The sequence below is a fragment of the Paroedura picta genome, chromosome 2, assembly GCF_049243985.1.
Source record: "Paroedura picta isolate Pp20150507F chromosome 2, Ppicta_v3.0, whole genome shotgun sequence".
Classification (NCBI taxonomy): Eukaryota; Metazoa; Chordata; class Lepidosauria; order Squamata; family Gekkonidae; genus Paroedura; species Paroedura picta.
Window position 1 is genome coordinate 157,692,857 of NC_135370.1, and position 25,592 is coordinate 157,718,448.

Consider the following 25,592-nt stretch of genomic DNA (forward strand, 5'->3'; position numbering starts at 1 on the left):
GCCTCCTTCAGGTAGAGAAAAGGGGCATATAAGAACCAACCCTTCTTCTTCTTCTTCCGGAGATATTGATCTCTATATTCTGCAGAGGAACTCCAATTCCAGGAGGTCTCCAGGCTGCACCTGGAGGTTGGTGACCCCTGAGTTAGGAATGTTCCTTGAAGTTTGATGGTGGGGCCTCAAGAGTCCAGTGAAGTGGGTGGGAGAAAAAGTAAAGGCTACTCACCAGCCCCATGGGACCCAGTGAAGCCTTTGTTCTCCCTCCCTCCCTCTCCCCCTCCCTCCCTCCAAGCTGTTTTCTCCAGAAGAAATGGTGCCTGGAGATCAGTAGTTATTCCTGAAGATCTCCAAGCCCCCTCCTAGAGGTTGGCAGCCCAGCTGGCTGCACATGGTGGAGGAGTTGGGGCTCAAACTGGACTCTTGAGATTAGAGTCTCCTACAATTTAATCACCTCCAACATGCTGGATCTCAAGATCCAACAAGGAACTGGGGAGGGGGAGGGTCAGCAACCATGAAACCCACCCGTTGTATTCCTGGGTAGAACAGGCTTTGTCCCTGGTTAAATAAATAGTAATAAACTATGCATCCTGAAGTAAACTGACTGAAGCTGCACAAACCAGGGCAGGAGGTAAGTCAGTGTGGGCAGGGCTGAGATAAATTAATGTGGAAGCACACACAACACACAGCCAAGACTGTGAGGATGTGGATGCTGCACTTTGTGAGCAGCTTGAGAAAATATCCAAACGGCAGGACCTTGTCATCATGGGTGACTTCAATTTCCCAGATGTGTGCTGGGAAACAAACTCTGCGAAGCGTCCTCAGTCATGCAAGTTTCTGACCTGCCTGGCTGACAATTTCATTTATCAAATGGTAGATGAACCCACAAGAGGTTCAGCCATACTGGACTTAATACTGACCAACAGGCAAGAGTTGGTGGATGAGGTGAAGGAGGTGGGGACCCTAGGGGGAAGTGACCATGTCCTCATAGAATTCCTTTTGAGATGGGGAGCCAAGGAAGCTTGTAGCCAGACGCGGATGTTGGATTTTCGTAGGGCAAACTTTAATAAACTCAGAGACATGATGAGTGTCATACCATGGACGAGAATGCTGGAAGGGAAGGGAGCATGTGAAGGGTGGGCGCTACTCAAACAAGAGCTATTGCATGCTCAATCAATGACTATTCCAGAAAGACGAAAACACTGCAGGAGCTCTAAGAAGCCTATTTGGATGAACAGAGAACTTCAAGAGGAACTAAGAAAGAAAAGGAAAATGTTCAGGAAATGGAGGGAAGGACAGAGCTCTAAAGAAGAGTACCTACAGGTTACTAGGCACTGTAGATCAATCATCAGAAAGGCCAAAGCTGAGAGTGAGCTAAGATTGGCCAGGGAAGCCCATTGTAACAAGAAAAGATTTTTCAGTTACGTGAGGAGCAAACGTAAAGTAAAGGAGGCAATAGGCCCGCTGTTGGGTGCGGATGGACAAACTCTAACGAAAGATGCAGAGAAAGCAGAAAGGCTTAGTGCCTATTTTACATCTGTTTTTTCCCACAGGTCTAAGTGTTTAGGCACATCTAGAGATGGCTGTAGCCAAAGGATAGTGTCTGGGTGGCAGGTTAACATGGATAGAGAGGTGGTCGAGAGGCATTTAGCTGCACTGGATGAGTTCAAATCCCCTGGTCCAGATGAAATGCACCCGAGAGTACTCAAAGAACTTTCCAGAGAACTTGCACAGCCCTTGTCCATCATCTTCGGAACCTCTTTAAGGACTGGAGATGTCCCGGAGGACTGGAAAAGAGCAAACGTTATTCCGATCTTCAAAAAAGGGAGGAAGGATGACCCGGGAAACTACAGACCAGTGAGTCTGACCTCTGTTGTGGGGAAGATAATGGAGCAGATATTAAAGGGAGCGATCTGCAAACATCTGGAGGACAATTTGGTGATCCAAGGAAGTCAGCATGGATTTGTCTCCAACAGGTCCTGCCAGACCAACCTAGTTTCCTTTTTTGACCAAGTAACAGGTTTGCTGGATCGGGGAAATTCGGTTGATGTCATTTACTTGGATTTTAGTAAAGCTTTTGACAAGGTTCCCCATGATGTTCTGATGGATAAGTTGAAGGACTGCAATCTGGATTTTCAGATTGTTAGGTGGATAGGGAATTGGTTAGAGAACCGCACTCAAAGAGTTGTTGTCAATGGTGTTTCATCAGACTGGAGAGAGGTGAGTAGCGGGGTACCTCAGGGTTCGGTGCTCGGCCCGGTACTTTTTAACATATTTATTAATGATCTAGATGAGGGGGTGGAGGGACTACTCATCAAGTTTGCAGATGACACCAAATTGGGAGGACTGGCAAATACTCCGGAAGATAGAGACAGAGTTCAACGAGATCTGAACACAATGGAAAAATGGGCAAATGAGAACAAGATGCAATTTAATAAAGATAAGTGTAAAGTTCTGCATCTGGGTCAGAAAAATGAAAAGCATGCCTACTGGATGGGGGATACGCTTCTAGGTAGCACTGTGTGTGAACGAGACCTTGGGGTACTTGTGGATTGTAAACTAAACATGAGCAGGCAGTGTGATGCAGCGGTAAAAAAGGCAAATGCCATTTTGGGCTGTATCAACAGAGGCATCACATCAAAATCACAAGATGTCATAGTCCCATTGTATACGGCACTGGTCAGACCACACCTGGAGTACTGTGTGCAGTTCTGGAGGCCTCACTTCAAGAAGGACATCGATAAAATTGAAAGGGTACAGAGGAGAGCGACGAAGATGATCTGGGGCCAAGGGACCAAGCCCTATGAAGATAGGTTGAGGGACTTGGGAATGTTCAGCCTGGAGAAAAGGAGGTTGAGAGGGGACATGATAGCCCTCTTTAAGTATTTGAAAGGTTGTCACTTGGAGGAGGGCAGGATGCTGTTTCTGCTGGCTGCAGAGGAAAGGACACGCAGTAATGGGTTTAAACTTCAAGTACAACGATATAGGCTAGATATCAGGAAAAAGTTTTTCTCAGTCAGAGTCGTTCAGCAGTGGAATAGGCTGCCTAAGGAGGTGGTGAGTGCCCCCTCACTGGAAGTCTTCAAGCAAAGGTTGGATACACACTTTTCTTGGATGCTTTAGGATGCTTAGGGCTAATCCTGCGTTGAGCAGGGGGTTGGACTAGATGGCCTGTATGGCCCCTTCCAACTCTATGATTCTATGATTCTATGATTCTATGATTCTATGATTCTAAGACCATCAGCATCTCCTATTCGCTATCTGTGTCATCCTGAGCAGGGTTGCAGCCTTCTAAATTAATTGAAATCAATAGCCTTAGAATGTTGTACTATACAATACATCAGCCCATCACTACCCTTTTATGATCTGATCTTTTTGCATCAGAACCGAACCATGTTGAGCATATAAGGGAGAACCCTTACAGTTTTTTATGTGGTTTTTTTTAGGGCTCCTATCTGGAAATTTCCCCCAATTCGTCATTTTTAAAACTGAAATAAGTCCTCCAATTCACCAGCTTCCAGCCAAATTTTTTCTGTTCCCCTGGATTTCCACATCTCTAGTTACGTCTAGAGAACATCTCTTTAGTTACGTCTAGTAAATAAAACCTTGTATATTAATATATACAAACAGCATAACAGACATGCAAAGCTTTTTGTGTCACAGCAATGACCCTTCCTTTCAGCAATAGCCCCAAAACAGTCAGGGAAATAAATGGAACAATTCTTACCACAGGAAACAAGGCAAATCTCTGTAGGAAATCTTGTGATTCATACTGGTCATAATCTCCAAAATCAGCTAAAAAATTAAGAACAAAGGCAGGAATTAAGTATTTATAACAAGCCGACTTTTTAAACATTCTCTTGGTAACAATGAGGGTTAATAATTGGAATCATGAGTAAAAAAGCATTCATAATTTTGGATGGGCAGGAACAGGGCTATTCCCCCAACTCTCCCAAAGCTCAGGAAATGTTTCACAGCCCCCTGTGGATGAAAGGACTACATCTTCTGCTCCCCAATGTGTTAGGACTAGGAGACATGTGCTGGTAATTGGGAATTCCCTATTGAGAGTAGAAGCCAAAGTATGTCGACTGGACGTTGTCTCGAGAGGTATGATGTCTACCTGGCGCAAGAATCAAGGATGTCACAGAAAGGTTGGAAAGACTTGTAAAGCCCAAGGACAGATATCCCTTCCTGCTCATTCATATGGGAACAAATGATACTGCCCAGTGCAGTGTGGAGAATATGAAGCAAGACTACATGGCCTTGGGGGTAAAAGTGAAGGACTTGGGGGCACAGGTTGTGTTTTCATAAGTTCTTCCTCTTAACGGCCGAGGCTTAGGAAGGGAAAGAAAAAAATGCAGATAAATGACCGGCTACATCATTGTGTAATCGGGAAAGTTTTGGGGTTTCGGACCATGGATCACGCTACTGTGATGAGCCTCTTCTACCAGGAGATGGTTTACACCTCACAAAGGTGGGAACAATATCTCTGCAAAGAGTCTTGCGGGCCTGGTGAGGAGGGCTTTGAACTATGTTCAATGGGGGAGCGAGACATACATTCAAAGCCTAGTTTGATGGCGATAACTGTAGATGGGAACACTGCAGATTTAAAGGAAATTCCATATATGTAGGGAACTATTAACTTACAGGACATTTCAAAAACTAAAAGCCTGGGGGGTACTCGTATGAAGGATTGTGATGTCTCTACACTAATGCACAAAGTATGGGAAACAAACAGGAAGAACTAGAAGTCCTAATAAAGAAAGTGGACTATGGTCTAATAGTCATTACAGAAACCCGGTGGAATAACTCTCACAATTGCGTCTATCTGCAGGCAGCCTGAAATAACAGGCAGCCATTTTAGTTATCTGTTTCGCTTCTCCCCACTTCTACGTAGCAGGGAGCTAGTTTGTTTTAGGGCTTTGGGTTCAGTTCAGGTGTTCTGTTCAACAACAACCTAAACTCTGAACTGGAATTTTCCAGTTTATGCCCATCCCTATTCATAATCTATGAAAAGCTTTCTTGATCAAAAGTTTCCAGATGGCTTGTCTCTAAAGAGAAAGCACTTATCCTACAAAACAAAAGAGGAGCACAAGAGGATATATCTCATATGATTTTCTTACATGGCACCAATCATGTGTGTCAAGGAATTCTGCCTTTCTTCCCACCTATTGGGGCTATCATGTTAAGTATTTTTGTAGTATCTTTATACAGCTTTTGGTGTATTCATATCTGGCTAAAGGCTAAGTGGGTGGAGAGTGGGCGGAGCCAGTCCGGGTAAGGGGCCAATCGGAAGGCGCAAAGCCAGGACAGACAGCAGTTCTAGCCAATCGGGTGAGGGCACAATCTAGGCCTTCACCACCACAGGCCAGAAAGGCTTCTAGGCCCTCACCAGGACAAGCCAGAAAGCGGGGAAGCGGCAGGACAATGTGAGTAAAGACGGAGGCCTTCCCCTCGGGCCTAGAAGCACACGGGGGGGGGGGAGCCTTTCAAAGCCCTTTCTCACAAACGAGCTTTGAATCTAGTCTCAAAATAATTTGCTTCCTTTTCACTGAAGTCAGCACTCATCACACTCAGTTGCCTGTTTCACAAGGTACAAAGGAAGACAGGCTTATTTTTCGTACTCAAGGTGCTGGGATCAAAAAGACTCGGTATTATATAGGGTTGCCCACCTCCAGGTGGCACCAAGAAATCTTCTGCTATTACAATTGATCTCCAGATGACCAAGATCAGTTGTCCTGGAGAAAATGGCTGCTTTGGAGGGTGAATGCTACGGTCTAATACCTGGAAGTCCCCCCACTTCCCAAACCCAGCCAACCCCAGGCTCCAACTCTGGTGTTATGCCCTTTATCCTGAGATCTCTTGTTTCCTATCCAGACATATGGGGAACGCTTGTGGATACTCAGTGTCAAGCCAAGAGTATTTTTATCATCACATGCTCTTATGCACTTGAAAAGAATAGGCTGGACCCAACAGATGGCCAATGTAATGTAATATAACGTAGCACTAGTCCATTAACACATGCAAGAACACCCCCGCCCGTGTCAAGTCAGTGTCATTATCAAACATTAAAATGGCTTTAATTCTAATGTCCCCTAGTTACAGAACTAGTTCCCCACAGCAATTTGCCAAAATCCAAGCATGAGCACTATTCATAAGGCCTAATGGTTCTGCTGGATATTTCTCAGGTTTAATCCATGGGGAAAATATGAGGAAATATAATGGGTTAACAGTGCTATCCTAAACAAGGTTACATATTTCCAGGATCATGGACTTTAATGGATTTCAGAAAGGTGTAATTCTGTTTAGGATTCTACTTTGAAGTGTAATTGTACAGCATTCTGCTGATCTTTGCATTGTTACCTGCTGTGTGAGCCTAGAGATAGACAGTAATGCAAGTCTTATTTTTCCCCTGCACAGACTATCCATTGTACTGCTAATATGTGCCTGCAAATTCCTCATTTAACAGACTGTTCTCTCAGTCTGAGTAAGAAATTGCAGAAGCTAAAAGAAGAAGAAAAATCCATCTAGAAATAGGATTATAGAAAAATGCCAGGAAGTCAGCAAATGCCAAGATGTTTTACACTTCCTAAAATGTACAAGAGTAATTAAAACAAGTATTTATTCCATGAGTGCTATGGAAGGGCCAGCCAGAACTAAATAAAAATATGAAAGAATGTTGTTACATAAACAAGCTATTTCTATTCATTGGTTTAGATCTCATTGGCAAACAACATTCTTGGCAGATCTTTCTCAGCACACGAGATTATCATTCTTAGCAAGTAAAGCCAGGCAGCAAAATAAAATGGACCACAGGCTTGGAGCATTCTTCAAACCCTGCATCTCCCACTCAACGTTGTTGCTGAGCAATCAGACACAGAATGTCTGCACCAAATACTACTAAGTTAAAAGCCATGAACTGGCAGTTCTGTTGAGGCCGGGCCGAAGCAGGTGGGTTAAGTCAGTGGTCCGCAACCTTTCAAAGGCTGCGGACCGGTGGTGGTGGGGAGGGCGATCCGGCAGCCGCACATGCCGTGCATGCGCCATGCGCGGATGCAAATGCACATGCACGGCACTTCTACGCATGCACGAAATGGCAGTGCATGCGCAAAACGGCTGTGAATGGCACAAACCCGCATGCATGGACCTGCCGCGCATGCGCATTTGCGCCGGTGGCCCTGCTTCCCTCTCCCCCCCCCACAAAAAGAAGTTTGATGGGCTGCAAGCTAATCGGCCGCTTTGGCAGCCAATTTGCTTATGGCCTGGGAAGTTTCTCAATGCAGGGGGGGGCGGGGAGAGGGAGCCGCGGCCTGGTGCCGGGGCCTTCGCAGCCACCGGGTTAAGTCACAAGAGACAGCTTGGTGTAGTGGTTAAGAGCAGCAGCTTCTAATCTGGTGAGCTGAGCTTGATTCCCCACTCCTCCACATGCAGCCAAGCTGGGTGATCTTGGGCTACTGACAGTCCTGTTACAGTTGTTCTCACACAGAGCAATTCTGTCACAGCTCTCTCAGCCCCAACCACCTCACAGGCTGTCTGTTGTGGGAAGAGAAAGGGAAGACAATTGTAAGCCGCTTTGAGCCTCCTTTAGGTAGTGAAAAGCAGGGTATAAAAAACAACCCTTCTTCTTTATGATACTGCCTTATTCTGAATCTGGCCCTTGGTCAAGTATTGTCCACTCAGACTGGCAGTGGCTCTCCAGGATGGGACATTACCTATTGCCTGGTATTTTTAACCGGAGATGCCAGGCATTGAACCTGGCACCTTCTGCATGCAAAACAGAGACTCTTCCACTAAGCCACAGCCTCTCCACCACCAGTCAAAATGAAGAAGATGAGCCCCAAGAGAGCAAACAGCAAACACTGTGTGCAGTGAGGCCCAGACCTAGGTGGGAATGGCAAGACTTAGGAAGACAAAGGCAGACCTGTTGCCTCTTTCAACAGTAACCCTGAATGGGAGAAAGAGGACCCCAGAAGCAGTGGGCATATTAATCCTCTTCAGTCATGGGCAGCTGGGAGGAACACAAGCTCCAGCAGTCAGTCAGTCAGTCAATCTCTCTCTCTCTCTCTCTCTCTCTCTCTCTCTCTCTCTCTCTCTCTCTCTCGGATTGTTATTGGGAAGATAAGTGAAGGAGGGGAAAACAGTTGTAAGCTGCTTTGGAGAGAAAAACAGTGTGTATTTTTTAAAAATCGGTACAGGAAGGTAAATAAATTCTTAAATAGTCATAGTCCCTCTACTTAACCTAATCATTTCTATGAGCAGCTCAGAACCTGCACAATCTGAAGGCTTGGATACAGGACCTAGCTCTGGGATTATATAGTCACCAAATTCAAAATTCACTGGTAGTCTTCAAGCAAAGGTTGGATACACACTTTTCTTGGATGCTTTAGGATGCTTTGGGCTGATCCTGCGTTGAGCAGGGGGTTGGACTAGATGGCCTGTATGGCCCCTTCCAACTCTATGATTCTATGATTCTATTCTATGACTGGGAAGTTATGGCACAAAGGGCATCAGAATCCGTAGGAGACAGCTTCAAGATCAATTTATTATTATTATTTTAAACAGCATAACTGCATGAACCCTTCTCATCCTGTCAGGAAACCCGTAAGCCAGTAGCAGCCATTCTCAGCGGTTCTCTGTCACAAGAACCATACAGACACATAAGCAGGCACTATCTCATATTTCCAAACTTGGGCAAATGAACCACAAGAAATCCAGTCTAGTAGTCTAGCCAAAGGGATAATTTTGGCACTAGAAACCCAGATTCAAACCGCTGATCATCTATGAAGCTTCTAGGTCCGTCACTGGCAAGACCTCTGCCAATACAGCCTACTGACAGAGTTGTTGGGATTTAAAATGCTATGAGACTGAAGAAAGGATACAGTATGAATACAGGCGCATAAAAAAAAATCTACCAACAAGGATCCTCACCCCTTATGTGGAACATATTCATATAAGGGGGAGGGGGGAGACAGAGATTCCTCCTCCCCCACTCCCCCCTTGCCTCTCCCACCTACCTCTCCTTCCTGGCCTCTCCTCCCTTCCCTCCTCCCCCACAGACTCCCTCCCCCCTTCTTACCTCACGGACCGTGGCTCCGCTCTTCTGGCTGCATCTCCCCTCTTCCCAGGGCTGTCCCGCTCTCCAAAGGGTGGGACGGGCTTCGGAAGATGGGCAACGCCATGGCAGGGCTCCAAGGCACAGCTCTGAGCCTCGCAGCTCTGCCGCCGCCATTTACTGCCACATCCATTATTTCCATCTTAGGGAATGCAGCAGTAGATGTGTTCCACATCAAAAAATGGGAAATATTTACAGCAGGGTAGGGAACCCAAGACTTATAATTTCTAGACTGTCAAGATTTCTTCTGCAGCCGAGAGGTTAGTAGTCACAGAATAGGAGCAGTAGGCTGGAGGAAAAACTTTTGCAAATCTCCAAGGTTATTTAGCCCCCACTTCTTCCACAGAAAAGGACAGATGACAAAACCAGATATGGTGCTGCCTTGCCCTGACACTCAATGTGTGAATGCAAATTATACCGCTTTCCCAATACTAAAATAGCTAAACATGATTACAACTCAGGATTTTACCCTGAACAGCTAGGCCAGCCAGATGAATTGCTTGCTCAAATGTGCAAGGAATATTTCCTTCCAAGATATCTTTCTTCAGTTGCAGGTAATACTGGTATCTATAAGAGGAAAGAAAGAAAAGAATTGTGTTGCTTTTCACATTACAATTCTTTCAGGATAAAATAGACATCTTCTGTAGCCTATGAATACATCACACCTACGCTCCCGCCCTCAACAGCCAAGACAGTTAACTTCTCAGGAATCCATTTTTTTCTTTGTTTATTTGTGGTACTATGTACCTTAATAACAGAAGCTGAAGCACCTGAAGCTATAGAGCAGTAGCCCCAATCCCAAATCCTGGTCCACACATCAAGTTCTCAAAACATGTAGCAAACTGATTTTTTCCCCTTTTCATAATCCCTCAGCTACCCGACACTCCTCCGGACTACCACAAGGTATTACTAATAAATTCCAACTTCCAATCAGCCTAATTGTATTATCTCTGGCTCTGGAGCCCCTCTGTTCCTTTGTCCTCAAGATCCTGTTAATCCCTGCCTGTTTGTCCAACCTGTTTACTTTTTTGCTATCTCCATGGCTAGCTGGGTCTTTCAGTGTCTGCCATGGCCAATTGCCTAGTCTTTTCCACTAGTTCAGGGATACACTGTAATGTAACTTTATTCTATCTTGCTGCTGCAATTTCAGAAATTTATGAAACGTCTTGCTGGTGACAAAAGTGCTATTTAATTAAATGTATTAATTCCATCATTTGTTTTGAAGTTTGTTTTCCCTTATTTAAATTTCTCTCACACACACGCACACAAACACACAGCATTTAGATAATCACTCAAGTTGGACCAATGAAGTTATCCAAAGTGACTGAAATGAGTGTATGGAGGATCGCTAAGAAACAATGCTAAAAACATCAGCCTTTTGTATCAACTTCCAGTTTATAAAGAGACTTGCTGGAAGCAACAATTCAACATGAGATTTGAACCATCAAATCCTTTATTCATTTGACTACAGCGCTTTACCTTCCTTGGTTTGCTTTTTAGAATCACAACAGTTTGCACAATGAAGAAATGGAGTAAGTAGGAAACAAACATCTAGTATTTCTGCTCTTCATAGGCCAAACTATGTATATCCTCCTAGTCATGTACCGGGACCTTGTGCATACCCATTCCCCAGTTGAAGCTGCACAAAGGTTCATTTTGGAGGAGATGGAGAAGCAGATATGTTTAGACTCCCTGCTTCTTCATCATATCCAAAGCCACTGTTTCCAACACAACACTGTACACCAACCGCAGTTCCAAGGAGGAAAAAAAATCATTATTGCGAATTCAGTGGGTTAGAGCAGGGGTAGTCAACCTGTGGTCCTCCAGATGTTCATGGACTACAATTCCCATGTGCCCCTGCCAGCAAATGCTGGCAGGGGCTCATGGGAATTGTAGTCCATGAACATCTGGAGGACCACAGGTTGACTACCCCTGGGTTAGAGAAAGAAGAAAAAAAGTCATGCACGTGCATAGTGACTTGGCTGTGTTGTTCTTCTCTCAGCACAAAGTAGCATGTAAAGCCTGTTAGGAAATGCTTTGCTAGCATTTCAGAACATTACCCTCGTTGCTCTGCCACTCACCTGGTAATCTCCTGCTGCAGCTGAGAGACAGAAGGCACATAAAACACCACACCAAAAAATACAGTTGGCTCCAATGCATATTTATCCAGTTGCTTTTTCAGGGGCTTCTCCAGGTCTATCCACCGTCGCTGGTTTTGCTTGTTGTAATACCACAGGCTAAAGTAGGTGATCTATAAGGCGAAGACAAAAAGTGTTAGAAACGGGTGAGCATCCAGTTGAACACATAACTCCGCCTTATACTGAATCAGATCCTTGGTTCATCAAAGACAATATTGTCTGCTCAGACAATCCAGTGCCTTGTCCTTTCAAATGGAGATGCTGGGGATTGAACCTGCCAGGGGGCCTTCAGCATGTCAAGAACATGCTCTACCAATGAGCCACAGCTCCTCCCTGCACAAAATTTATGAAGGAAGCATCCACTCAATTTAATAATATTCTAGTTCTTGGTGATATGTGGTAGCACTGTTTCCTAATTCCAGCAGCAGCAGCTGGTTGGAAGGAAGCATGGCCAGAGAGATCAGTCACACTGAGATGCACTTGGTAGTGTCCTTTCTTGGTAGGTATTTCAGACCTTTGCGCAGTTATTTCCTTCTTGAGACACTCAAGACATTGTCTGAAGGCACAAGAACATGCACTAGCATACAGTTTTATGAATCAACTAGATTTCAAGCCCATTTTAATTTGCAATAAAATGGGCGCTAGATGGGCTGGGGGGGAGAGTCCGTCCCCGGCAGAAGCCGGAGGGAAAAGGGAGGCTGGGAAAGGAGGCTTCTGTCGGGGCGGAGATCTCCCTCGCGGTTGCGAGGGAGAGCTCAGCCCCGGCAGAAGCCGGAGGGAAAAGGGGGGCTGGGAAAGGAGGCTCCCGCCCCCCCACCCTCCCCAAAGGCTCCCACGGCGTCCTGTCGGCCCCGGGAGCAGGCTCGCCGGACGAGGCCGCTGCCGGGGCCAACAGAAGGCCGGCTCCCACCACCCCCACCCTCCCCCAGCGGCGAACGGCATTCTCTCGGCCTCCGGAGGCCAACAGAAGGCCGGCTCCCACCACCCTCACCCTCCCCCAGCGGCGAACGGCGTTCTCTCGGCCTCCGGAGCGCCCTCGCTGCCGCGAGGGCGCTCCGGAGGCCGAGAGAAGGCCGGCTCCCACCACCACCACCCTCCCCCAGCGGCGAACGGCGTTCTCTCGGCCTCCGGAGCGCCCTCGCTGCCGCGAGGGCGCTCCGGAGGCCGAGAGAAGGCCGGCTCCCACCACCCCCACCCTCCCCAAACGGCGAACGGCCCCCGAAGTGCTCAGCTGTCGCTGTGCGAGTGAAGCCGGGAATGGGGAGCCGCGCGCCTGCTTCGGGCGGGATGGACACTTGGAGGGGCCAATCAGAAGCCGCTTCGCGGCTCCTGATTGGCCCCTCCGAGTTTTTATCCCGGACTGGTCCCGCCCTAACTCCTCCCCACTACCCCTTACTCCTTTATACAGTCCGTGGCGCCCGTGGCGCCACGGGCTGTGTACAGATGTACCAAGCTATGCTTCCGGATATGACAATGCTTCTCAGGCTACCCTAGTGTCACCAATTACGATCTTCATCTTCTCAGGAGCCAATGCACTCAGCTGGCTTGACTGCTATAGTAGCAAATGTGGACCTACACTAAGCTTGAGGATCTGTACAGAGTTTCAAACTGGTCAATAAGATATCTTGTTGTTTTAGCAACTGTTGCTGTACTGCCACTGGCCCAATAGCAACAATCAGTCATCTTACAAAATAAACGCTTTGTTAATCCACACATCTGTTTCAAAAGGAAAGCTATTTGCAACAAAGATAAAACCTTTTACAGCAAGACCCTATGGGTCACCTATCTACAGGGGCATCTATGGTTCACGATGCCAGAATTCAGTCCTAAGGTTGCCAAGCAGCTGGTAAGAAGACCTACAGTGGTGGGAGGGGTGGGGGCTTGCCAGCAATGTAATGATATCATTGGCAACGTGCTGATATCACTCCCATATGTCCGAAAGTGATATCAGTACATTGCTAGGCATTGCCAGGGACACTCTGGCATTTGGGAAAAACTCAACATATAAACAATAAGAGTGTTGCCAAAAAGCCACAGCAGCCTTGGCATCACTCTGATGTCACTTCTGGGCACACAGGGAGTTATATCAATGAGTTGGGACACTGCTAGCCGGATGAGTGACAGCAGGGAAGTATTTGCAGTCCCCACCAACACAGGGGAAACAAGTATTAATGGATTCAAAAGGTGCCGGATATCAAAATCTGCGTAGCATTTTTCCGAAGAGGGGCGCGTAACAAACATCTCCATCTAATTATAACATTTTCTGCCTACATGTTCCATTTTTTGTCATTTCTCCAATCCCGTGGCCCCAAGTCACTGAATTCAGATTCCAAAGTGTCTAAAATCGGGACCAGACTTACTTTTTGTGAACTACTTTGCAGCCAGTAATCCTATAAGACAAGTACACCAATACAATGCAGCTTGATGCAAACTGTCCCTCCCCTGTCTGGGTACACAAATGTGAACACTGATACTGTCTCTGCACATTTGAAAGCACAGGACAATCTCATTTATCCCTATGGCATTGATGCAAACGCCAGACTCAAAAAGCGAATAAATCCCACTATTACAGACATGGACGAAGCTCCTGATGGAAGTGGCTAAAATACATCGTCTCCCATTCCACAGGCAGCTCCTTTTAGCCACAGGCATGTATATTTTAACTCCCAAATCTCCTAATGACATCTGAGCAGCCTGGAATATTGATGGTGAGTGGACTAAAAAAGAATCACTTTTTCATCATGGCTAGAACAATCTTCAATCAGCAGCACACAAGGTTACTCAACCCTACAGAAATGACATGACATAATTCTTGAACTATGTTAAGCTTCCGAGATTAACACCGTTGTAAGGTTTATTTATTTTAGCAACTTACTCATCATTCAACCAGCAGGCAGTAAATCAACTTCAGAAAGAAAGGGCTGTAGATTTTCTACACAATTTTGTTCTGGCTAATTGCTCTCTTTGTTACGAGCACAAAACTAAAAACCAAGGGTTTTGTACAATTACATACAGAGTTGCCAGTTTGAGGTTAGGAAATTCCTGGAGATCTGGAGATGGTAAATGTGGAGTTTGCAGAGTAGAGAGGACTCAAAGGAGTATAGTGCCATGGAGTCCACTCTGAAAGAATCTGTTTTCTGCAGGGAAATCTCTGTAGTTTGGAGATCACCTGTAATTCTGGGGGCTCTCCAGGCCCCACTTAGAAATTGACCTGGTAACCCTACCAGGGGCAGTTGTTTAAAAAAAAAAAGATTATAATCTGGAGAACCAGGTTCGATTCCTTACTCCTCCACATGTAGCCAGCTGGGTGACCTTGGGCCAGTGAGTTTTCTTTGAACTGTTCTTGTAAAGCAGTTCTCTTAGAGTTCTCTTAACCCCACCTATTTCACAGAGTGTCTGTTGTAAGGAGAGGAAAGAAAAGGTATTTGTAAGCCCCCTTTGGAACTCCTTTGGATATTGAAAAGTGGGGTATAAAGAAACAGCTTTTTACAGAATATGCAAAAGATGGAGAGTAGGGAATAAAAGACCCCACTTGCTCTTAAACTAATACACATAATGAAAAGGCCGATATGCATAAACTGAACAGTAAATTCAATCTCTGGCATTTCCATCTAAAACAAACAAGCAGTAGACTATGTGAGAGACCATTCCTGGGATCCTGGAGAGCAGCTGCTAGTCTGAGTCGACAATACGGACTTTGATGGACCAATGCACTAACTCAGGATAAGGCAGTTTCATGTGTTTGTCATGTATTTCATTTATGCTCCACATTTCTCATGGAGACTCCATGTGGATTAAGTAATCAAGCCTTGCTGGGATCACACACAATATTGTGGAGTATGCAAGACAACACTGAAAATTACAAAATCAATTCACAGGACACAGGAATTTCCCACTAATATTTCTAACTGACACTGCCTAACAACAAGCAAAAGGTAGAGGATTTGGGGCCACTCGTGGTCAACTGAAATATAGGTCCAATTCAAAGGTGTACTAAACTAAGAATATTCCATATGTAAGGAAGAAGAAGAAGAAGAAGAAGAAGAAGAAGAAGAAGAAGAAGAGTTGGTTCTTATATGCCACTTTTCTCTACCAGAAAGCGTCTCAAAGCGGCTTACAGACGCCTTTCCATTCCTCTCCCCACAACAGACACCCTGTAAGGCAGGTGAAGCTGAGAGAGCCCTGATATCACTGCTCGGTCAGAACAGTTTGATCAGTGCCGTGGCGAGCCCAAGGTCACCCAGCTGGCTGCATGTGGGGGAGTGCAGAATCGAACCTGGCGTGCCAGATTAGAAGTCCGCAGCTCCTAACCACTACACCAAAGGGAGCAGGAAGATCATCAAGGTTTAGTTCTTCTGTGAGTCCGTGTCCTCCACCTCTATTCCTCTTCGTCTGAGCTTCTATGACAGCACAGCAGCTCAGCCAATAGCTATGGAAGGGGCTCACAGACTGACAGGCTAAACATTTCCCAGCAGCAATTGGCAATAGTGTGAAATATTTCCACGTGATGCAGAGGGTACAGCAGCACAGCAATGATGGTGCATCATTTCATGCCACCATTTTCAACCAGAGCCAACTGGCAGGAAGAGCTATTTGTAGACAGGCTATAGAAGATTAGCATCATGTAACAGCCAACAGTCAGTCTTTAACCTATTATATTAAATAAAGTGTGGGACAGACTCATTGACAAAGATGTCAAAGCTATTATGACACTCCCACATGGCCCAAAACCTGAAATTTGAGTATACACAAAGAACAAGACAATCCAGCTATGAGAAACCTCCACATTGTCCTCTTGGAACTGGGAACATGAAGTGTTTTCTCCAATACACTATATTTTCACATTGTGCAGATGAAACTTTGCCATAGATTATTTTAACAGTAACCCCAAATTTGAGCTGTGGGGATTGACTGACTGGAGAATGGATTGAGATACCCATCCCCACTCCCCAACACAACTGTGTTGAACTCTCAATCCAATCTTTCCACTTATGTCTGAATCTCAGAAGTCTACCATTATGAGCAACTGCCCTATAGAGCCAACTGCTAAACATGAAGATGTTAACAACCCCAAACCTAAGTAATGTGATGTGGGGAGGGTGTCCTTTATCTTGCTCGTCTCATGCTACATGAAACATTTGAATGTGTGTGGGGACAGGGAACTGGAGACAGACATGCCTTGACCAAGTACAGTCCCATGCCTCAATTTGAAGGATATGTTGTTAGGAACTTTTTACCTTTCGGGGTTAGTTAGGACCAAAGGAAATATTTTTTCTTTGCTCATTAATCCAACCCAAGGACTCTTCATTTGAAAGTGGTTTTAAGTCTTTTAATGGGAGTTTTAACGGGGTTTTAAGACATTGTAACCCACCACGAGCCAATTGGGAGTGGTGGGAAATAAATAAAAAATCATCATCATCAGCCATAATACCCCCCCCCCCAGGATGCTATGAAACCATTAGGGCTTGATCTGGCCAATTCCATATCAATCTGCTCAGTTTTTCCTTTTTCCTTTCTGATACCCAGCTGTCCCTAAAATTCTGTTCGTTCCTTCCTTCCTTCCTTCCTGACAATGTGCAAGGTCAGTCCTTAACAGGCTATTGGAATCTTCTTTAATTTACAAATTAATTTATAGAAACCCCAGACTTTATGATTTGCTGTCTTACTGACAGCTAAGTAAAAGACGAAGGGGCAATAAAACCAATCACTGTATTCCATCCCTTTGTCACACTCCAGTATGACCATGAAATGCAACACTGTACAGGGCTGGGTGGATGAAGGAGCATGAATACAGAGGTGCACACTGTCTTGGTTTTCACCAGAATCTACTGATATCTAGAGAATGAACAGGTACAGATCAGGGACAGAGATGGTAGATTTAGACAAGGTAACTGTTCAAATGTCCCACCAGCTAGAGCTTGAGGAGTTTTTTTTTTATACTGTAGTGAACTAAGGGCTGTGCGAGACAACAGCTGGCTGTTTGCAAAACGGTTTCCATATAACTGAAGATTGTACCCACCATTAATGGGTTTTAATGGGTTTATAGTTTTACTAGGGACCAAGCCTGTTGCATTCAGGAATGCAATGAGCACTAGATTTGGGGGGGAGAGAACTCTGCAGATGGCCTCCTCCTCCCCCCCACCCCAGGATCTGGAAAGCCTGCAGGCAGCTGTTAGGGAACTCACTAGCAGGGACAGCTTTCACACAGCAGGGGCTTGCACCCTCCAAGCTTCAGCCGGAAGAAGGAGAGGTTGGTCAGGGGTGGGGGGTGGAAGGCGACTGGCAGGCCGCTGGACAGACAAGCAAGCTGGTTGGAGGAGCAGGCACTCAGGGGCGGGACAGCCGCCCTGAGTGGGTGTTAAGTGGCACTTAAGCCATGAGACATGCTCCTCCTCCAAGGCCTTACCAGAAATATATTATGCGGAACAAATGTTTTTATGGGATTTTGTAAGACAATTGTTACCCTATGAGGGAGTGGCGAGATATAAATTGCATATCATGATAATAAATAAATAAAATTAGGCTTTGCTTAGTGCCATTTTATAAATACCTGACACCCATTATTTCCCTCTTTCCCCACTTCAGCACAGCTGGTAGCTGGTGTGTTGAGTATGGCACCTAGCCAGGCTGAAAGATCCAATGCTGTATAATTATGCCAAATAATTATGTCTTACCAGCCAAACTGCTCTGTAGCAATTCAGCAGGTTTTAGTGCCCTCAAAACTGATACCATTTCCTTTAGTTTCTAAAACGTAAATATGGCCATGAAAAGAGAGACATTTTTTCAAGTGCCAAATTTTGCTTTCTCCTTGCAGGCTTCAGCACAGTGCAAATACTTGCACAGTATGCAAAAAGGCGTGCTCCCTCCACAGAGTTAAGAAGGGAAACTACTGCCTCTTTAAAGAGAGGGGAGACTTAAAGAATAAGCTGCAAGCCATGATATGTTTATAGCAGAATTTAATGCAAGCCAAGAATATTAGAGCAGATATGGCTTAATGCCTTCTTCAAAGAAAGCTCTGATTAAGAAACTCAAGTTCACTATCTTACAGTGCATATGTGGCTCTCCTACATGCAGGATCATACTAATGATCCATCTAGTTCAGTAGTTCTCAACCTCCCTAATGCCGCAACCCTTTAATACAGTTCCTCGTGTTGTGGTGACCCCCAACCATAAAATTATGCAAGTGTTCTTTCACAGAATTAAACCGAAACTGACGAATGGCTTGAGGATCCATTGTTCATGATTGAATATAAATTGTTTTTTTCCCGGCATTTCTCAGTTCAGTTCTGTCTCTTGTCCCACCATACCGATCTCGCTCTTTTCCGCCGCTCCAGACGGAGGAATGCTCTATCTTGATCTACCCTACAAGGCTATTGTGTGGATGGCGCCCCCTGGCCATTGCCCTGCCGCACCCCCTGCGAAAGGGTCGTTCGACCCCCAGGTTGAGAACCACTGATCTAGTTGGACATTCCATTTCTCATGGCAGCAAAGTCAGTGCCTCTAAAAAGTGCACAAGCATGGCCTGAAGCTCTTTACCACTGTTGCCATTTTCCTACAATATTTAAAAATGCAGGGAGTAGGCTGTGGCTTGAGGTAGAGCGCCTACTTTGCATTCAGAAGGTCCTAGGTTTAATTCCTGGCATCTCCGATTAAAAAGATAAAGTTGGATATGATATGAAAAGATGTCAGCCTGAGACCCTGCAGAACTGCTGCCGGTCAGAGTGGACAATACTGGCCTTATCAGACCAATCGTCTGACTCAGTAAATGGCCACTCTATCCAAGTACACTACCTCTAAATATGATTCCATTTAGCCACTGACAGATCCATGGATTAGCTAGTTATCTATGAAAGCCATCAAAGCTTTAAAAGATATGGGTTCAAGCAAGAGCCTGGATAAGTAAACTTATACTAAAATTTGAGATACACTCATGCATCTTTATGAACCAAACAGTGTGGTAACTGTGCAGTGGTTTATGTAATTGCCTATTAGAGCCCAGTGTGAAATCGTAGCTGTTGTTCTCACAACATGTAAGTACTTGCATACACTTATGCTGGACAATGTGCTAAAAGACCAAATTGTGTGAGATAAAAAAGATTTAACTGTTCCCTTGTAGCTGAACCAGATCACATCTTAAAACAGTTTTGGGAAATGCCATTGCAGTTAAACTTGCAGATCAAAGAGTGTGCGAGAAAACCCTTCATGAAGGGCCCCAAGCCAACCTAATCCACACTGTCGAGGCATCAGCAAGCTCCAAAGCATCACGAGTAATAATACCTTCTACAGATTTTCATACCATTAAGGTTGGTTTCTACCTGAAGGGCTGTGCTTAATCTGTGCTCTGAATCTTTCGTGCAAATAAGAACCCACTTTGATATATGTCAACAGACTCTAATCCACAAGACAATGGGTATCAGAAATTGGGTACACATGAAACCACCTTCTATTGTCAGTACTAGATGCTCTGGCAGGTGCTCTCCAGGATCTCTAGCTAATGTCTTTCACATCACCTCCAACTTGGCCCTTTTAACTGAAGGTGGAAGGATTGAACCTGGGATATTGTGCAAAGCAGTTGCTCTGCTGTTGGATTTAGGATTGTGGCATCCTTCCCCCACCACACACCACTTTCCTGAGTGGAAACAGCCCCAGGGGCATTACTGGCCTGATGCAAGGTTCCACTCTTGTCCAGTTTGGTCCAAAAGCATGATGGTGGTACTGTCAGTGGAATACCTGATGACCACCCCCTTAAGGTGCCCACAAATTTCTCCTTTATCTCAGAAATTAATTTAATTGTTTTTTTAAATTGTTTTTACAGTCTGCTTTGAATCTATTTTATTAACATTTCAGATGGTTCTATGTTTCTTTTACGCCCTGGCATAATTGACTGGTTTTTATTAGCTTTTGCTACCTGGCGTAACATACTGTAAACATTTTCTAAATAACAGGTTAATATGGCATTAATGAAGAGAGGTGGATAAGAGAATTCTTTATGTAAAAATCCCCCTGCTTTCTAAGACTTAATCAAACTAGAAACACTTTTGAGAGTCCCAACAGTTTTGTTCTTTGTAAACAGAAACCATGGAGCGGCCTACAATTTGGATCGAAACAACAGAGGAATTTAACTTTTCCCTGCTAGACCACTTTCCCTACATGAATCAGCCCCATGACTAAGGATTTACAGTATCTCGTTTTCCTCTCCCTATTTCCTTAAACCCCCAAAGCCTTCCCTTTTCCCCGTTTCTTTCTTCCCTTTCTACTTACCAACCAATTCACTTTTATCTTCCTCCATCTTCCATCTTTCCTTCTTTCCCTCCCATTGGCAGCCAGAAAAACTGGCCCAGTTGAGTGGTGTTGGCTGCCAAGACCATTTATATGATGCCAGCCCGCTGGCACAGGTTTAGTTGTACTGTAGGGTACCCACAAGAATCTGTGAGGGGCCCTCCACTTTCTGCTGTATCCCCCTCCCTACATAATTTCCTATTTCCCCTCATAGCAACTGTAATATGTTCTCAAATTTCTCTAACTGCTTTGCTTCTTCTCACCCATCCACCAAACTACCTCTTATATGCCCAACATATTATGCTATATTTATTGCTACTTCCTCTATACCCTACCTTCCTCCATAATAGGGACCCAAGAAAGCTTACATCAATGGTCCCCAACCTTTTTATCACTGGGGACTGGTCAATGATTGACAATTTTACTGAAGCCCGGTGGGGGGGTAGTCTTTTGCCGAGGGATGTCGCTGCTGCCGCCTGAGCCCCTGCTCCGCTTGCTTTCCTGCCAGCGCCCCTGACTTCCCGCCGTCTGCTGGGGGGCACTGCCAGCAGCGGCTGCACAGTGCCACACTGAGGGAGAGCCCCAGCCATGGCGGCCGCCGGAAAGCATCAAAGGTGAGCCGGCGGCAGAGTGGCAGGGCAGCCCCCGAGGCAGCAGCCGGGGAGGAGGACAAGGAGGAGCCGCAACCCGGTACTGACTGATCCACAGACTGGTACCGGTCTCCAGACTGGGGGTTGGGGACCACTGGCTTACATCATTCTCCGGCTTTTTATCTTCAGAACAGCCCTGTAGGATGGGTTACATGGCAAGTGTGTGACTGGACCAAGGTTGCTGCAGGAACTTCTACATGGCAAGAATTTGAACAGAGCAAAAAAGACCTATCCAATGGCAATGCAATAAAATATTATAAAGAAAGAAAGAAAAGTGTCCTTTTTGTAGTTTTCCTTATCTTTTTATTCTGTGGGACTTCTGTCAAAACACATCCAGGTAATGTCCATTTTCAGTTACATTTTTTCCTCAGTAACAAGTCCAGAACATTAAGTAAAATATTAATATCACAATGTATAATTACTCTTCAGCAGTGACCTGAAGAGTTACTGTGATATTAATATTAGTAAACCCCTACAAATTTGGATATTATATGACCATTTTGGGATTTGAACTACACAAAGCAAAATATTACCAGTGACTAAGTTATTTTCTATAATTTCATCTCCCCCAAAGAATACAATTAGAGAAGATTGAGTTATTAACAATATTGAGAATATCACTGTGAAGATATTGAAAATGGACTATATCTAGAAATCCATTTTGAAACCCCATTAAAAGACAAAACATTAAACATTACCAACATTACCAAGATGGCAGAGATCGGCAACTCAACTTCCCCCCCTCCCACTACTGGCGGGTGGAGAGGAGGTCCTGATGATGTTCACTTCAGGTCCCAAATCCCAGGGGGGGGGGCATAGATCTATGTTATCAGCCCCGACCTCAACCATAAACCTGGCGGAAGAGCTCCGTTTTGCAGGCCCTGCGGAACGTTGAAAGATCACGCAGGGGGCGCAGCTCTCTCGGGAGCTCATTCCACCAGGTCAGGGCCAGGACAGAATAGGCCCTGGCCCTGGTCGAGGCCAGGCGTGCTTCCCTAGGGCCAGGAACGACCAACAGATTTTCACCCACAGAGCGCAAAGCCCTGCGGGGGGCATAGGGCATCATTTCGCCATCGCCAGCTTGAGTTTTCTTTTGCTTCATAGAATGAAAAGCAGATTTTGTTGGCTCATTCAAAGACTTAGCTGCACCAAGTACTTTTGGTTCTCAGTATCTGGTCATAACCACATGACATGACCCTCTTCTGAAAGGTCTGGATATCAGCTAAAACTTGTTCTTGATTTCTCCATTATTCTTTGTTCTTCAGGTCTTCAAGTCACTACAATAAATTATGCTACCTCCTAAGGCAACAATCCACAAACAGGTTTGGCCAGAGTAATTGAGTTTAAGCCAATTTTATGCTCATTGAAATCCCCAGTGCAACAGGCTGCAATCCAAGTATCTTAATTAGATTGTGGGTCACAGCCTAGATCATAAAACCACAAAGCAGCTCTTATAGCTCTACCTATTTATTTATGCGGCAGAGATATATTTGTAGAATGCTCTCTTAATTAGCACCAGCTAACTGGGTGAACAAGACTCTCAGACACCAGAGTTACAGTCAGTCTCTAGACTCTTTCATTGAAGCAGGGGCATTTTAGAAAGCATCTCCCATCTCTGCCTCCAGATAAATAGCTCCCTTCATCTCCCCCTCCCTTCATCTCCTCCACAAAATAAAGGACCAATCTTCAGGCAGCCATAGAGCTAGGAACAAGCGTACAGAGAACGACTAAGATGATCTGGGGCCAAGGGACCAAGCCCTATGAAGATAGGTTGAGGGACTTGGGAATGTTCAGCCTGGAGAAAAGGAGGTTGAGAGGGGACATGATAGCCCTCTTTAAGTATTTGAAAGGTTGTCACTTGGAGGAGGGCAGGATACTGTTTCTGTTGGCTGCAGAGGAAAGGACACGCAGTAATGGATTTAAACTACAAATACAATGATATAGGCTAGATATCAGGAAAAAACATTTCACAGTCAGAGTAGTTCAGCAGTGGAATAGGCTGCCTAAGGAGGTGGTGAGCTCCCCCTCACTGGCAGTCTTCAAGCAAAGGTTGGATACACACTTTTCTTGGATGCTTTAGGATGCTTTGGGCTGATCCTGCGTTGAGCAGGGGGTTGGACTAGATGGCCTGTATGGCCCCTTCCAACTCTATGATTCTATAATTCTATGATTCTACGAACAAGAAAAAAATGGTAAAGGCAAAAGATGTAGCTGTAGTTCAGAGGTTCCCAATACATAATTATTTTAAAACTAATTTAAATCTATTTTTACCTAATTTATTTATTGTATTATTATACTTGTATTGTATACTGCCCTGAGCCAGTTTGAATGGAAAGAAAGAAAGAAAGAAAGAAAGAAAGAAAGAAAGAAAGAAAGAAAGAAAGAAAGAAAGAAAGAAAGAAAGAAAGAAAGAAAGAAAGAAAGAAAGAAAGAGAATGGCCTGGGGTGGTTATTCTTCAGCCAGTGATAGTCAAGCACCACCAAGTCCTGCAGATATGGTGGTAACTCCTGAAGCATGAGGGAAAGTGACCTTGTAAGGCAACTGACAGCAAAGACCCAAATCATTCATTTCCCAGAGGCAAAGGACTTCACACCTAGAGATGGTCTGGCAGCAAATGGAAGTTCCACCAGCAAACCTTGGTAGCACCCACTGCTATCATCACCCTATACATGCAATAGCTGCAATACTCCAAAGCTCATGGAGAAAGAGAGAGCCACATTTGCAATTACCATCAACCCAAAGAGTAACATGTGTTTCAATTCCTGGCACAAGGCCTAGACTTCAGAGAGGTTCACTTCCTTTATGACAATCTTACCATAGAGTTTCTGGCAACTGCTAGAGCAACTGTCAATTCTGGGCTACTCCAGGAATTGTAGGAACTCTATGGTCGATTTTTGGCAAGTAGTCGAGGCCTTGTTTTCTATTTAATTTTAATCCCAGGATTCTCTCCCCCCCCCCCCCCAACAACCACCCTGCCAGTTTCCAGGCACTGTCTGGGAAACCTACATACATGGTTCTTCCCCACTGTATCCTCTTGACTGCTCTGGGAAGTAGATGAGGATGAAAGAGTCACCCAGCAAGCCGCATGACAGATTAGTGATTTAAACTGTGATCTCCCAGATCCACGTGTAAGGAGAAACATAAGCAGTCTCTTATTGTGTCCAGAGGTCACTAGCACAATGCCTTGCAGAAGCAGGGGGAGAAGGTGGGGCTACAATAAGTATAACTTAGTGAAATAACTACCAATAATAATAAATTTATTTCCAACCCACCTTTCCTGAAGGCTTAGTGACCAACACCATCTAATTTTCACAGTACTGCTTGTGTAAAGACTCTAGCACAGTGGTCCCCAACCTTTTTATCACCGGGGACCACTCAACACCGGGGACCACTCAATGCCTTTTACTGAGGCCCGGTGGGGAGGTAGTTTACTCCTCTACTCTCAACCACTGCCCTAACGCTCTCTGATCGCTATGGTAATGTTTAAACATCCCTTCAAAATAAGATACAGACACGCCACAACAATGAACATAAGGAACATTTTATTTTCATGGAAATTTTAACTCATGACAATGACAAATCAATGGGAACCCTGAGCTTGTTTCTCTGCAACGAGATAGTCCCATCTGGGAGTGATGGGAGACAATGACACTCAAAGTGTGTTGTAAAGGGCTGGGGAGGATGAAGTAAAGGGCCGGAGGGGGGGGGGAGAAGGCGTCCTTCAGGGCCCACCTCCAATTAGTTGAAGGACCACATGTGGTCTGCGGCCCACAGGTTGGGGATTGCTACTCTAGCACATGCAGAAATTTCCTGGTGGAACCTAATCCCTAGATTGATACTCTAATCCAGACTTTCTCAACCAGAGTTTCATAAAACCCTGGGGTTTCTTGAAGGCCATGGAAGGGTTTCCTGAATGAGTGGTTAATTTTTTTAAACCTATTTTTTAAAACCCACATATGGTCATGTTAACCTGCCCTCCCCCCAAAAAAATGGCCAATTATGGGCCTGGAGGGGTGGGAAGGGGAGGGGCCCTGGATGGGTGTGTACACAGCTATGCTTCACAACCATTTTCTGCATGATTGTGCCACTTCTGGGTTTCTCAAAGCTTGAAGAATGCTTCAGGGGTTTCTCAATGGTAATGAAGTTGAGAAAGGTTGCTCTAACCAATACATTATGTTGGTTTTCAGCTTAGGAAAGACTTTTCAGTGAGCAAAAGTCAAAACAGAAAGAATAACAACCATCCCCCAAGCTGCTCCTCTGTTCCTGATCCCAGCCTTTCAAGGCTTTTTTATATTTAAAATTAAAACAAAAAGTTCAGTGGGAGAGAGCAAGAGATGGCACCCTACGTCATACCAAGTTTTGTCCCAAGTACAGCTTGTTTTTGGCATGCATTTCTTCTGGGAGTGTTTAGTTTCTTG

General features: G+C 45.1%; 1 protein-coding gene across 6 annotated transcripts in view; it reads right to left on the bottom strand.

The window, feature by feature from the left end:
* PTPN21 (protein tyrosine phosphatase non-receptor type 21) overlaps positions 1-25,592 on the bottom strand; it is an 80,822-nt gene that overhangs the window by 39,837 nt on the left and 15,393 nt on the right. For all 6 annotated transcript variants that reach the window (XR_013228556.1, XM_077323427.1, XM_077323425.1 and 3 more), the window contains 3 exons: positions 11,188-11,357; positions 9,576-9,673; positions 3,722-3,789 (listed from right to left, as the gene is read on the bottom strand). Coding sequence is in view for 5 of the 6 variants with exons in the window: in XM_077323427.1 (XP_077179542.1) it covers positions 3,722-3,789; positions 9,576-9,673; positions 11,188-11,357 (336 nt within the window). In the remaining variant the exon portion in view is untranslated. The remainder of the gene's footprint in view (positions 1-3,721; positions 3,790-9,575; positions 9,674-11,187; positions 11,358-25,592) is intronic.